Source organism: Limulus polyphemus, unplaced genomic scaffold, assembly GCF_000517525.1.
Source record: "Limulus polyphemus unplaced genomic scaffold, Limulus_polyphemus-2.1.2 Scaffold1559, whole genome shotgun sequence".
NCBI lineage: Eukaryota > Metazoa > Arthropoda > Merostomata > Xiphosura > Limulidae > Limulus > Limulus polyphemus.
The window spans coordinates 79,800-94,719 of NW_013667169.1; the positions used below are offsets into that span (position 1 = coordinate 79,800).

At 31.2% G+C, this 14,920-nt stretch overlaps 1 protein-coding gene across 2 annotated transcripts in view; it reads right to left on the reverse strand.

The window, feature by feature from the left end:
- Positions 1 to 3,397: 3,397 nt before the first annotated feature.
- Positions 3,398 to 14,920, reverse strand: part of LOC106464090 (histone-lysine N-methyltransferase 2C-like) — a 31,161-nt gene continuing 19,638 nt past the window's right edge. The window contains exons 13-20 of one of the 2 annotated variants that reach the window (XM_013924201.2): positions 13,447 to 13,564; positions 13,032 to 13,194; positions 11,365 to 11,501; positions 10,959 to 11,089; positions 8,666 to 8,840; positions 7,494 to 7,610; positions 6,795 to 6,977; positions 3,398 to 5,331 (exon numbers count right to left, since the gene is read on the reverse strand). In XM_013924201.2, the coding sequence (XP_013779655.2) occupies positions 5,239 to 5,331; positions 6,795 to 6,977; positions 7,494 to 7,610; positions 8,666 to 8,840; positions 10,959 to 11,089; positions 11,365 to 11,501; positions 13,032 to 13,194; positions 13,447 to 13,564 (1,117 nt within the window). In that variant the 3' untranslated portion in view covers positions 3,398 to 5,238. Of the gene's footprint in view, positions 5,332 to 6,794; positions 6,978 to 7,489; positions 7,611 to 8,665; positions 8,841 to 10,958; positions 11,090 to 11,364; positions 11,502 to 13,031; positions 13,195 to 13,446; positions 13,565 to 14,920 lie in introns of those variants that run through there. The other variant, XM_022391761.1, reaches the window with a different exon arrangement.

Sequence of the window (14,920 nt, forward strand, 5' to 3'; positions counted from 1 at the left end):
AAAAATATTTGGGGGTGCTTAACTTTTTTCCTAGGTGTATATTTTTTTGCATGGTTTTAAAAAAACATAAGGTCCACGGTCATTACAAATAATTTTAAGGTCAACAAAACGACTTACTTTTTAACTAGATGTACAATACATTATATTTTTTTATTGATGCAAGTTTTAAATGTAGTACTGAGGAACTAGAATTCTTAAAAAACGTATTTTTTTTTCAGAGTTTATATCAGTATAATTTAATTTTGAGCTCTGTACGTTGAATCATTTTGATGCAATGAGTTTGGTATGACTATAGAGCACAATCTGAACACTTTCCCGTGCAGTACTTCACAGAAAAACAACAACCTTTTTTTAGAAAATGTTCACCTTTACAAAGTTTTTTCAATGAGGTATGAATACTACGATTTGTAATTATTAGCACAAACAGTCGCCCTTATGTGTATGTCTGCGAACTTACAACGCTAGAAACCGGGTGTCGATACTCGTGGTGGGCATATCACAGATAACCCATTGTATAACTTTGTGCTTACTGCAAATAACTGCTTATTTCTTTTTAAATGTCAGGATGCGATAAACGTGTAATCCTAGAAAATTCCACTTCTCGTTATATTACACGTAATGTATCTATAAATCTTTAAGGCTCTATATTTTTGAGTTGTTATTGAAGGTTGGGATAAGAATTCCACAACTCTCTCTCTATCTTTTAAAATATTATTAATTTAATGGTTGAACTAAATGATTTAATTACAGAACTGAATAATTCAAGTCTAATTTTAGTTGAAATACTAGACGACATGTTTTTCAGAGCTGAGATAGTAATTTATATAATAGATGGAGGTAGATTACTTCAGGCAAAGAGTATGATCATTATGAACACTGTTTAAGCCTCATTCTGTTGTCTTCACACAAACTAGACGTTTAAGTACTTTTAAAATAATATTTATAAAGATTAACAGTTTTATCTATATTAATAGTGTTATTTAAAATTATGGTACAACACAGAGTGAGATAATGGAAATATTGAACATTTTCTTTATGGTGGATAAAGATTAGAAATTATAGCATTAAAGTTTTTAAAAAGACTTTAGAAAAGCATTCTAAAAATTACGAACAACGTCATAAAAAAGTGTTTCAAAATACTATGGTATGTGTCTTGGTTTCCAAAAAGTGTAATTTGAAGTGCCCAATAGTCAAGTCATACTTTGTAGGATCAATGTAAAGCTGGGTACAAAAACAAGAATAGTAAACAGGGTTTGCAATAGTACTGGCAGTACCAGGTTGCCGGAACTTAAGAATCTATAATCATGTGACTTGAGCAGTTATAAATTCAACTATTCTTTCCAGCGTTTCAGTTATGTGTAAGCTCACGTGGTATGACGACTATGGCAACGAATCAATTGAAATCTAGGCTTTCTATTGGTTATAAATTTAATGGGAGTCTGCCTCAGAAAAAAATCTATTTGCAAATTATAAATTAGAGCATGGGAGAGGTAGGCTGGAAAGTGGTTTCTGAATTTTCACTGATTGCTCTTTAGCCCCATAAGATTGAAGAATATAAAAATAGAGCTTCAGAATATTATAGAGAATAATTTACCTTACATTTCGTACTTTTCTAGGGGTGCACAAAACAATCCAGAAGAGAAGACAGCTCAAGAATAAATATCAAAATTCTCACACTATGGGTATTTGAGGTTGTTTTTAAATGTTTCCTTATACAAGTAAGAACTTAAAACTTGTACAGTATTAAAATACGATTTACAATCTATGGTTTGATATCAAGTTTTTTTTTGTATACCATGATAATTAAGTAGTTTTATTAAATTGTGAATGTAACTTCCTAAAACGTCGTGACATGCGCAGTTTGACCTGCCCGCATGCTAAGGGTTAATCACAGCATGCACCTACCTAACACGCAATCAGTCATGTAGGCACATTCATGTTCTCTTCCAGAACGTGGGAGTCCCCAGTTTACCATATTTCATGCTATTGCCGATTTTTACAGTGAGATTCACTTAACAACTGAAGTATGAACTCAAAACTACACATCTAACGTGAAGAGCGAAGCTGAAATACCAGAAACCTCCGAAGATGGCACGTGTGATAACAGATATTATTCTTAACATATGATATACTATAAACCAGTAACGGTACTGGACGCCGAGTACCGCCTGCAAACCATGGTAGTGGACAAAAAACAAATCATTCATAACTCATTCTTCCTTCAATATCCAGGAATACATGATGGTATCAGTAACCTGGGAAAGATTTATAAGTATCACCCTATATAGTTAGGCTTTAATACAAAGTTTCTTGAAGACCAAAACATTCTAAGTTTCATAAAAAAATGTTGCAAGAGCATGATATTTCCACAGACCTGTATTAGGTAATACTGTGACTACAATATTGAAAATTTTATGGCAGTGTGTTTGGGCAGCAATCAAGGAAATAATGGATGAAAACAAAAATGAAGGTTTCACTGGGAGGAGTGCATGCCACAAAAGGTATTTGAATACAATGAAACCATAAATGTTGGGAGGGGGGGGATATGGTAGGTAACTGGTTCAGTTACATACACTTTCTCAATTTCATATTTTTTAACCACAAAAGGATGATTCAAAAAGTATAATTTTTGAGCTGGAAATTACTCCTAGGTTTTCTTAAATCTTGCAATTATACAAGTTGTATCATTTTTATTGAACATTAACTTAAAACCCTTTATGCAATAATATCCTTACCGTTTTGATGTTTTGTACAGGTTGTGGTCAGAAATGAGAAATTCTTTCATAAACGAACTTAAAAAGTTGATTTTTAAATCATTACGATAAAAAAGGTTAAAACTATATCTTTAAGCACTTGTTTTGATTACCAAAAACTCTAAAACTTAAGATTATTTTTCAAACTATTTAATCAAATATGGTCGATACCTTTCTTTAATCAGTAAAACACTGTCTGCTGAAATGACTTTTTGTTTTGTGAAACCATGATGGAAGTGTGTGCTTTTCGTGAGTACATGCTGTATGAGTATAGCTTTGATAAAAAAAAAGACACATTTTTACAGTATGAGACTGCAATCAGTCTTTTTACACAAAGAATGTTACCTAGCCAAATAGTTAAGGAACTACTATCATTATATATCACATACTGCTATCAGAAAGAGGCTAGTTTTACATACGTTATACACATTTATAAATTAGGCTAAACTGAATTCTCATGAAACATGGTAGTAATTAATAAAGTAGAAAATGTAATATTAAACACTGAGAATATTAAGATAAAAGAAAATGTTAATGAAAAAATATAAGAGTGAAGATTTAAACAAATATAATTACACATGCTAAAACAGAAGCATTCCTCACAATATACTGTTAGCAAAACATTAAAATATAACAAATTTAAATGGTTTTCACGAGTTTTAATGAAAACTATGTTGTACAAATTCTGTGTCAATTACAGTGGTCTCACTAGCAATGACTCTGGCTTAAAGCAAGTAATATCATATCTTTAATAACTATACAGAAATCTTTCGAATGCTGAATATATATTCCTCAACATTTTGTTTATATACAAGTTACAATACTGTTCAGGTTTAATCAATTCTCGACCTGTTGTAAGACAAACTGATTCAGGAGCTTGAAACTATCAAGAACTTGTCCTCTTTTTTTTCATATTTTATACATACATTATTTTCCATTAAAAACTGATCTGTATATTTTTTTTTAGTAACAGACTAGTAACTCTTCAGTAATCTCATTGTAATACAAATATCTTTTGGGTTACAATACTGTATACAATATAATTGATGTTACTTGAAACCTTTTGTGATTGTGGTACAGGTTAAAATGGAAGGTTAATTTTTCAACTTTAAAAAAAGCAAAAAATAAAATAGTAACATGCATCAGAAATCTTGTTTGTAAGTTATATATTGTTGTTAAGTTTAACTTTAATTAGAAAAAAAAAGTATGACCAATTTTAGAATTTAAATAAACTCTATTAATATGAAATATATTTTTTCACCTCTGTCATAATAACCTGTGTTAAACTATCCAGCAAATACAGCAGTGGAGAGTAATAATTTTCTTTTTAAACTATAAAGTTTATGCCAAACTTTTATTTATAAGACAATCTAAGTATTTAATAAATGAAAATCTCGACAAAAATGGTTTCATATTAATCATATACCAAAATATAATTTTTGAAAAAGTTACACACTTTGCATACAAACTTATCACACCCGTTTCAAAAACTAACACATAATTTGGAGACTCGTAAGATTTCTCATAGGAACATTTTAGATATAAGAGCTACTAGTATACCTAGTATGCCAACATCCTAATAGAAATCAAGTGATCCTGAAAATCCCCAAAAAAGTAATGAATTTGTACATTTGGTGTTGCATAATTAAGTTTTCTAACTTAAAAAAGGAGGGATAAGATAGCACAAAGTACTATTTATCATTAAATCTCAATTATTATTTTTCAAATCAAAAGAAATCCAAGATGAAAATTAATAGATATTTGGCATTAGAAACGAAAAACATGAGGTACTTTTTCATGCCAAACATAAACACATTTACAGAGCTAAATGCCTCTAATGAGTGACCACGTCACACACTGTCCACTTAAATCATAATTACGTTCTTGTGTCACTATCAACTTTAAGAAACACAACAACACTAATATTGTAAATACCGACTTCTATAAAACATAGTACAGAATATAATTTCTTAGAAATGTTCAAAGCTGTACAATTAAATACTTCTTTCAGTCAACTTAGTTGTCTGACCTGAAGTTCAAACAATCTCAGAAAAACCTGTTAATAGTTTTTTTCAATTTTAAGGACTTAGTCTATTATTATATATAACCTGTTAGAAATTATACAGTAGTCTTATCACCCATAGAACTTCATGATATGTTAAAAACAAGTCCAACAGATTCATTCCTACGATTAATACAGATTATGTTTTAAAAGATGAAAGAAAAAAAAAAAATAGTTTCCCAAAATTCACCATGAAAATAACTCACAATACACCAAAATATTACATTTATAAGGTAAACAAAATGATTGTTAGACTCCTTTTAGAGTTGTACATGATTCAAATTACACTTTGGTCTTCTAGCAATAGTTTTTCCTGAATATCACGTACCGATACTACTTGGAAAAATGATTTCTAAAAATTCATTCTTTTCCTCTTTCTCCTACACACACACACAATTCATAGTGGAGTTTAGTACTACTGGCCTAATTCATCCATTTTCGACAGTTAGGTGCCCCACACAGGCAAGGGATTTTGTTTTGATCATCTTCCACCTCAAACCTGTAGTCGTAACTCAGCTAAAAGAAAAAAGACAACATTCTTTGAAAAATCTGAACCAAGAGTGAATTGGAATTGTAACACTAAGGTATAAATAAGCACATACAAAATCAGTTATTTTCAGTTTTGCTCGATAGATTAAAAGTAAATGACAGAATTGTCTTTTCTTCATGTTGTACAGAGTAATCATATGATCCAAAGAAAAAAAAAAGAAAAAATTGGACAATTCGACCCAGTCTAGATATTATCTCCACGTAACGATTATTCTTGGACAGATGTAATTAATAGGTTATTTTCAAGGACTTTGTGTTTGAAAGTTTCTCAACTGTGACTCTGTCTATTATGAATATTGTGAGTACTGGGCCAAAATGTTTCTGAGCTTTCAGCATGGCTGCTAGATAACAGTTAATCTGTTGTGGTTATTTATTAGGTTGTTTCGATACAAGTACAGTATCCAGGTAATGGTTAATCTGTTGTGGTTATTTATTAGGTTGTTTCGTTATTAAACTGTTACCTGGATACTGTACTTATATTCTGTTGTGGTTATTTATTAGGTTGTTTCGATATAAGTATACTTGTATTGAAACAACCTAATAAATAACCACAACAGAGTAACCATTACCTGGATACTGTACTTATATGGAAACAACCTAATAAATAACCACAATAGATTAACTGTTACCTGGATACTGTACTTGTATTGAAACAACCTAATAAATAACCACAACAGATTAACTGTTACCTGGATACTGTACTTATATCGAAACAACCTAATAAATAACCACAACAGATTATTAAACTGTTACCTGGATACTGTACTTATATGGAAACAACCTAACAAATAACCACAACAGATTAACTGTTACCTGGATACTGCAGTATCCAGGTAACAGTTAATCTGTTGTGGTTATTTATTAGGTTGTTTCAATACAAGTACAGTATCCAGGTAACAGTTAATCTATTGTGGTTATTTATTAGGTTGTTTCCATATAAGTACAGTATCCAGGTAACAGTTAATCTGTTGTGGTTATTTATTAGGTTGTTTCGATACAAGTACAGTATCCAGGTAACAGTTAATCTGTTGTGGTTATTTATTAGGTTGTTTCCATACAAGTACAGTATCCAGGTAACAGTTGTGAGAACTTATCAGGTTACTGAGTAGCTGAAGTAATTTTTGTCTACATAATATTCACTCAGCTGTGAGTAATTCTTAGAATTTAAAATAAACTAAAAATCTCCAAGTATTTCAAAAGCTACGACAAACTACGTACCTTAGTTAAATTGAAAAACTATGTTCCATAACATTTTACTTATGTAACAGACAGCCCTTAAAACGTATCAGAAACCTTTTATTTTTACAATAATTTAAAAATGTACAAATTTATTTGATATTCACTTTTTTTTCTACCAAACTCTTTCAAAATGAAATACAACAGGTTTCAAAATATGTTAAGCAGCTAAGTTACTAATCTAAAAAAGTTACCTCTTCTCCACAAGTGATTTTGCGGTTGGCTATAATCAGAACCTTCTTCTCTCTATCAATCTGCACCTCCTCAGCTACACAGTTTGGATTACATGAGTGGTTGATGTACCTAGCTAGCCCTCCAGACAGGGTAGCATCAATTACCCTGTTCTCATCTAAGCGAAACATGTATACTCCTCGATTCTGAAAGAGAAGTTTTGGTTGTTGTTTTAAACTAAATACAACAACTGAAAATATTCAGTATTAACAATAATCAAATTAGAGTTAAAGATTCAGATGAAAGTGCTTTGTTCAGCCTAACTATGTCTCAAATAAAAGAAATAAAAAAATTGGTATTAGAAATAAAATAAATAATATTGTTTTGTAAATGACAGATAAAAAATTAATAATAATTACATTTCAATTACTTAATCTCGTTCATATGACATCATTCACCGTTCATGAAAACTGATGATATAAATAGCAACTAGGCCACTACTACGTCTGTTTATCAGAACCGACTTGATGATCCCTCATATTGATGAAAGGCCTTGTTGGCACTGGATAGGGCAAATGTGGTTGATATTCTTTCTTACCAAGACTCTTAAGTTCTTAGAACTAACAATAAAAAGCGAGACCAGTTTCAATATGTGACAAATGAGCTAAAATGTTACCGCTGAAAGAAAAGTTTACATGAGAGCATTATTAAATTAAACTTACTTTTTTTGTGTATTCTCTCTCATTCCTCTCAGCTATTTCATTTCTAATGAGTACACCTATATACTCAATAACCACTGTGTGTTTTTCTATATTTCTGGCGGCATACAGCCCCAGGCCCTACAAAAAGTAAGCACTAGATATAAACATGATGAACACAAGTCCACAATGTGAATACAACCTCCGAGTGACGAAATATCTAATGTAATTTTTTTAATGTTGAATAATTCTACTTTGTACAACCACACAAGTAAGTTTGATAATTACAATTTCTTATGAATGCCAAATTAGTATTATCAATAACTACGAGTAAATTTATATATACAAAAAATAAATCCCTACATGGAATATATCTTAAATAATTTCACATATATATAACAATACAAAAAGTTAGTATATTTCAGTCAACTTTAAAAGGTTCTTCAGTCAAGAAAGCCTTAAAGCAAAGTGGGGGGAGAGGAGGAATAAGAAGCTAATATGTGAATTTTAGGCAAGTTTGCTTTCTAATGAACACAAGAGTGAAATTCTAAACAAAAAAGTGCCAGTATTCAAATGTGCATACAACAAAGGATTTTGGTTATATGTAATTTATAATAGGAAAAAAGAAAAGAAAAGAAAATACAACCCACTGTACTAATGGTTCTAAAGAAACATATATCATAATTACAATTTCATAATTATAAACTTCCTTTAGATTTTTTTGTTGTTGACACACCTGGATTCAATCTTAAGATCAATTTTTTTGCTGACAATAAAACTTGTCATTTGGATATATTCGTCATTATTGACCAATCACACAGCAAGATACTCCAATCTACCTTTTTTAAAATTTTTCATAACAAACAAATACTTATGTAACTTGACATACCTGGATTCGATCTTCAGATCAATTATTTTGTTGACAATAAAACTTGTCATTTGGATATATTTGTCATTATTGACCAATCACACAGCAAGATACTCCAATCTACCTTTTTTTTAAATTTCTCATAACAAATGAATACGTATGTAACTTGATATACCTGGATTCGATCTTCAGATCTATTATTTTGTTGACAATAAAACTTGTCATTAGGATATATTCGTCATTATTGACCAATCACACAGCAAGATACTTCAATCTACCTTTTTTTTAATTTCTCATAACAAACGAATCCTTATGTAACTTGACATACCTGGATTCGAGAACGGGCTAAGTAGACATAATTTCGCCAGTCAGTTTTCATCTTTCGGTATTGAGAAGATTTAGAATGGACAAACTGTTTGATATAAGGTGAATTAGCTTCTGCTTCTCCAAGGGTTGATCGCAGACTAGATCTAAATGTATTGCTTGTATGCAGGGTATGTGGTCTAAGAAGAAATAAATTTTTTTAAGTTTCTCCAATTTTATTAATAACAATTTACTATGTTATTATTAGACAACACCCATGTTTTATATTGGAATTTTCACAAAAAACCTATGTATCATTAATGGCTAATGAATGTAGTAGCTGTGCTCAAATATAACAGCTTAAACATGAACTTTAAACATCATGAATTTTCACAAAAAACCTATGTATCATTAATGGCTAATGAATGTAGTAGCTGTGCTCAAATATAACAGCTTAAACATGAACTTTAAACATCATGAATTTTCACAAAAAACCTATGTATCATTAATGGCTAATGAATGTAGTAGCTGTGCTCAAATATAACAGCTTAAACATGAACTTTAAACATCATGAATTTTCACAAAAAAAACCTATGTATCATTAATGGCTAATGAATGTAGTAGCTGTGCTACAAATATAACAGACCTTAAACATGAACTTTAAAAATCATGAATTTTCACAAAAACCTATGTATCATTAATGGCTAATGAATGTAGTAGCTGTGCTCAAATATAACAGCTTAAACATGAACTTTAAAAATCATGAGAGTTGTTTTAAAGAAGCTCCTGATTTAACAAATACCCAATGTGTGTTTCTGTAAAGCAGAAATAAAACAACTGCTTTCTACAATATTACTTTTACCATTAAAACAACTATATCATTCATTGTTAAAAAATGTCTACTTTAAGTATCTGTTGAAAGTGTAGCAGAGCTGAGGTAGTTAGAGATGTTATGATGTCTCAACCACTTGACAGTGGTAGGCACATAACAGAAAGAAGAACAGCCAATTAAAACTCATCAAGGTTGAAGAAAAAACGAAATCTTGCTTGCTAGGTATTATCCTAGATTATAAAGTATTCTAATAACTGCATCTCACTATAAATATAATCCATTTTGTGTTAGTATCCATCAACAAAAATTCCACTTTTGGCCGTCATTACCCTCAAAGGGTAATGACTCAATTACAGTAATTTTGGAGTAACCGAAAAGTGGTTGATGGTGTACAAGAGTTATTTAGTATTATGATTTTTGCCCGAGAAGGGAGATTAAAAAAAGCTCCTGAAATAGAGCACATTACCATTTTTCTTTTTAACAGATTTTTGGCTTGTGCCAACCAGTGTTAGCTTCTTCCATTACCTTAATTTTTGATATGGTAACTGAAAACTGTCTAACAATGTACATGGACTATTTTGTTTTTAGAATTTTGCCCAATAGGTGGGATAAAAACACTCTGAAATAAGGTACATTTCCACTTCTTTTATAGACTTCTGGCTTCTTTACTTAATCAGTTAAATGAGTCAATTATTACCTTCCACAAAGTAGGGGATGCAATTAGCATCTAATGAAGCCATCAGGGATTTAATAATAATAATAAAGCAGGAAAGGGAACATTATTTAACATTTTCCTTTATACACTTTCTGCTTCCTTAATGGGTACCCTCAGCTAGTCTTATTAAAATATAGGTGACATCCTTCTCACAGTGGAATCAAATTGTGTGAAATGAACTTATTAAATAGTATTTAGTGCTTAGGCTTCAAAAAAATGCATATGATATGATTTATTTTTTCTATATTTTTTATGTCATAAGACACAGTTTTTAAAAAATTAAAAATACTTCATTTCATTTCAGAAATTTAATTATTTTTTTTTGTTCATTAGAATGTTCCACTTTATATATATTCAATGTTTCAACTTAATAATTATTTTTCATTAACATATTTATTTTGATACTTTATTTTGCTGCTCTTAAAGTATTCATCACTTCTAGCTAAAAGTCTTAAAAAAAAAAACACCACAGAAACTGACAAAGATATACTTATGACCTCGGACTTGAACTTTCAAAATAGCATCAATTCACATCAGGTAATATTCTTGGTGAAGATCACTTTATGACAAATAAATATACTTTCTTTTCAGTAAATTACAACAAGTTCTTTTATCTATGTACAAAATTTAAAACTAAGATTTAAATTTTTTAAAATAAAAACAATATTAATAGTGTTAATACAAAATATTTTCTTGATCTCTAATGATATACACATCATACATGAAAGAAATCAAATATCTTTATCAAACTAATATATAAAATCAACTCACCTTTTGAAATGTGTTCTAAGTTTGGGTTCTGTGCGGACACAACCTGTTGGATTAATGGCTAGAGGAAGGTCCAATAATGATGAACGGCCATAACGAAAACTGTAGTCTGTGAGAGAATCTACCCCAGGAAGCTGGAAAAGTTTTGCAGAATTATCGACAAACTAATATTATATACATATATATATATATATATACACACACACACAATATTCTGTCCTGATATATGAAGAGATATATTGGGCTTACGTAAAATGTAAAAAAATAGCAAATGAACAAATCAAGATCTCAAAAATCAAAAATCATCAAAAATGTCAGAAAAAAAACAAGTAGTAACAAACTAAGATAAAGAAAAAAGGACAAAATACTCAAGTAATGAATTACAAAAAAAAAAAAATCTTCAACTTACAGATTCAAGAATGTGAAGAATGGATGGTTCTGTTAGACCAAAAAGATCTTCCCCGGTGATGAAATTTGGAAACACGTTGATGGTTTTAGCTTGTTGACGCATTTCTTGTATTGGTTCTAAGACTTGCTGCCATACACCTTAAAAACAAAACAAAAAACATCTCACGTTTTAACCGGATTTCTGTAATAAAATACTTAGACGTGTAAGTAAACTTTTTAGCTGATATATATATAGCAAGCATTTGCAATGTTATAACATGATGCAGTCTTTTGCTTGTTTAATGATGATAATTATGATTTTTTAATGCTTATATTTTTTATGTATTAAGCAGTTTATCCGGCATTAACTCTTCAGGTGCATACCTTTTTTCAGTCAAGTCATGCACAAAATCCTTGTCAAATAATTCAGGTTTAGAGCCGGAATCATCGTCAGCTTACACAAGCTCAACTGTCTCTTCAAACTTGGAAAAAACTGGAGCAACTTGATACCACGTTGGGTCCATTTTCTCATAAAAATTAAACTATTTTCAACTGCAGATATTACAGATTTTTTGAATAGTATCATATGCCATGTTGCATATAAATGTGTGGTTGAGATGATCATCACCTGTACAAATTAGGCTTTGTCCATTGATTTTGTGTGCTCATTTCGCATTTCTAGCGGGAAATTGAAAATGCATTATTTGGTTGCCATATGGCAATGGGTGTGCCTATAGGGTTAAATTATTTTAAAAGATTCCTGTTACTTATACAGTATTTTTTTCATCTATGCATATTATGATCGTTTTCTACACCTAACACTAATCTCACTGTCTGTTGGTCTTTAAAGCAATTATGAAAAAAAAAAAGAAGTAAATAATCAAATTTTGTTTGCATAGACACCTATTAATCTGTTTTAGAAGTATGTAAGCCCGCTGAAAAAGTCTAGCATTCCAGCATTTGAGATTACCATTTTGTTTTCCCACACAAATTACTGTACAAATTTTATTTATAAAAATAGTGATACTATTTAGATAATATTCAAAAAGAACATTTTGTTATTCACCTGTGTCAAACCTTAAAACAACACGTGCAGTAAAACCCACTGAGAATCATCCAATAACATGTCACTGAACTTTTAAGTAACCTTGTGGTCACCATCATTTTCTAAGCATAATTTGTATAGTTAACTCCAAAATTCACACGTTTCACACCAGACTAATCTGTTTAACACCACATCTGAGTAAGTAACCTTGTGGTCACTATCAGTTTCTAAGCACAATTTGTATAGTTAACTCCAAAATTCACACGTTTCACACCAGACTAATCTGTTTAACACTACATCTGAGTAAGTAACCTTGTGGTCACCATCAGTTTATAAGCATAATTTGTATAGTTAACTCAAAATTCACACGTTTCACACCAGACTAATCTGTTCAACAATACATCTGAGTACGTAACCTTGTGGTCACAATCAGTTTCTAAACACAATTTGTATAGTTAACTCCAAAATTCACACGTTTCACACCAGACTAATCTGTTCAACTCTACATCTGAGTAAGTAACCTTGTGGTCACCATCAGATTCTAAGCATAATTTGTATAGTTATCTCCAAAATTCACACCAAACTAATCACTACTCATATCTACATCTGAATAAATTACTTATGCATAAACCAGTATGTCTCACCTTTAGGAGTTGAATCCTTTAAAGTAAATTCATCATGGCCTGGTTCCTGCACCTGTATTTGAAAATCTGGTTTTCCACTGAAGTCACGGATGCTACACACATAGCGACAACGCTTCCCAAGTCTTCGAATACTCCAGTACATCCTAACAGCCTTATATCCCACCTGTACAGATCAGTTCATTCGAGTATGAGTACTATACAACTACTCACCAAGATCATTCCACATGCTTCTACTATCATTACTATATTTCTAACTGATTACAACTAGCAAGTTAACTTATTTTGTTATACAAATAAAATACTGACTATACTTTTTTCAATTTCTTTCTTATTATGGAATAATTTTACTGTCAGCTTCCAGTATATCATGTATTTCACAACTAATAGCAAGAGATTTCATGTAATTCAAACTTACAGGATAAATGGAAGTTGAGCTGTGAAAAGCTTGAAGCTGGTGAGGCAGAAGTTGCCCAACATTCCACAAAATGAGGCTACCAATACGAATGAGGTATTTATCACCTTGATGAATCATACTGAAAAATAAAAGACACTTTATTTTCAGAGTTAACAAATCACAAATATATATATATATATATATATATTAAAATATTATTATGTAATTGCTTTCTACTGTTGGTGCCATATCAGCACAATCTTACAACAAATGACATATTCAAAACCTGTAAGGAAGAATTTGTGAGAAACAGACTGGCAAGAAGAACATAACGTGACTGATATAATTTCATACAGATAATTTCACAGGGCAACAAATATATTCTTTTACAGAGATTAAAGTCCAAAATCGAAATAAATACATGTTTCTTAGATGGCTCTGATAGATGGGCATTGGGTTTTAAAATTGAGTAATAAAAATACAATAACAAAACAAAGACAGACAACAAAATAGAAGGGCTCAGAATAGACAGAATGAAAAAAGAAATGTTCTTCTAACACAGGGGTGGCCAAACCCCGGCCCACCTAACATTTATAAAATTCACTGTATTACGGCCTACGCATGATACTTAGACAGCCCCTGCGGCCTTTTCATTATTTTTAATTTGATATAAGATCTATTGATATAAGATTCTTTGTGACCACAGCCAAATGAGAGCTGTTTCAGAGCATTGAAAAATACTAAGCTCAGGGTGGCCACTTTTTTTTACCAGCACTGTATTTTAAAGTTGAAAGCAGCCTGGGTCGACTCCGGTAATCAAAATCTGGTCCGTGGCAGAAAAAAGGTTGGCTACCCCCTGTGCTATAAGAATATAGTCTGCAGAAGAAAAAATAAAATATCAAGCCGCACTTCAAACAAGGATTGTTCGTTTGTGAATTTCGCGCAAAGTTACATAAGGGCTATCTGCGCTAACCGTCCCTGATTTAGCAGTCATCACTACCCACCTCCAACTCTAAGGCTACTCTTTTACCAACGAATATTGGGATTGACCATCACTTTATAACGCCCCCACGGCTGAAGGGTCGAGCAAGTTTGATGGGACTGGGATTCGAACCCGCGACTCGCAGATTGCAATTCAAGCGCCCTAACCACTTGTTATAGCGCGACTGTGGAAATTAAGTGTATTGCAAAGTTGTATTCAGAAAGAATAAACCAGTTTTATTTAAGAAAAGACTTGTATCGCTAAAGTTTCTTCGGAAAGAATTTTTACGGAAAATTAACTAACGACCGGAGACGTAACAAATTGGTGTCAGAAGTGGGATGGAAAAGAAAGAAAAAAATGGAAACGAGAAGCGGCAAATTAAACTACAGCTTAACAGATTTGATGGCAGCAATACAAGAGCAGCAAAAGAAACAATAACGAGAAAATAAACAATAAAAGAAACAAGAAGAACGAGAAAATAAACAAGAACAGAGATTACAACAGTTGTTGGAG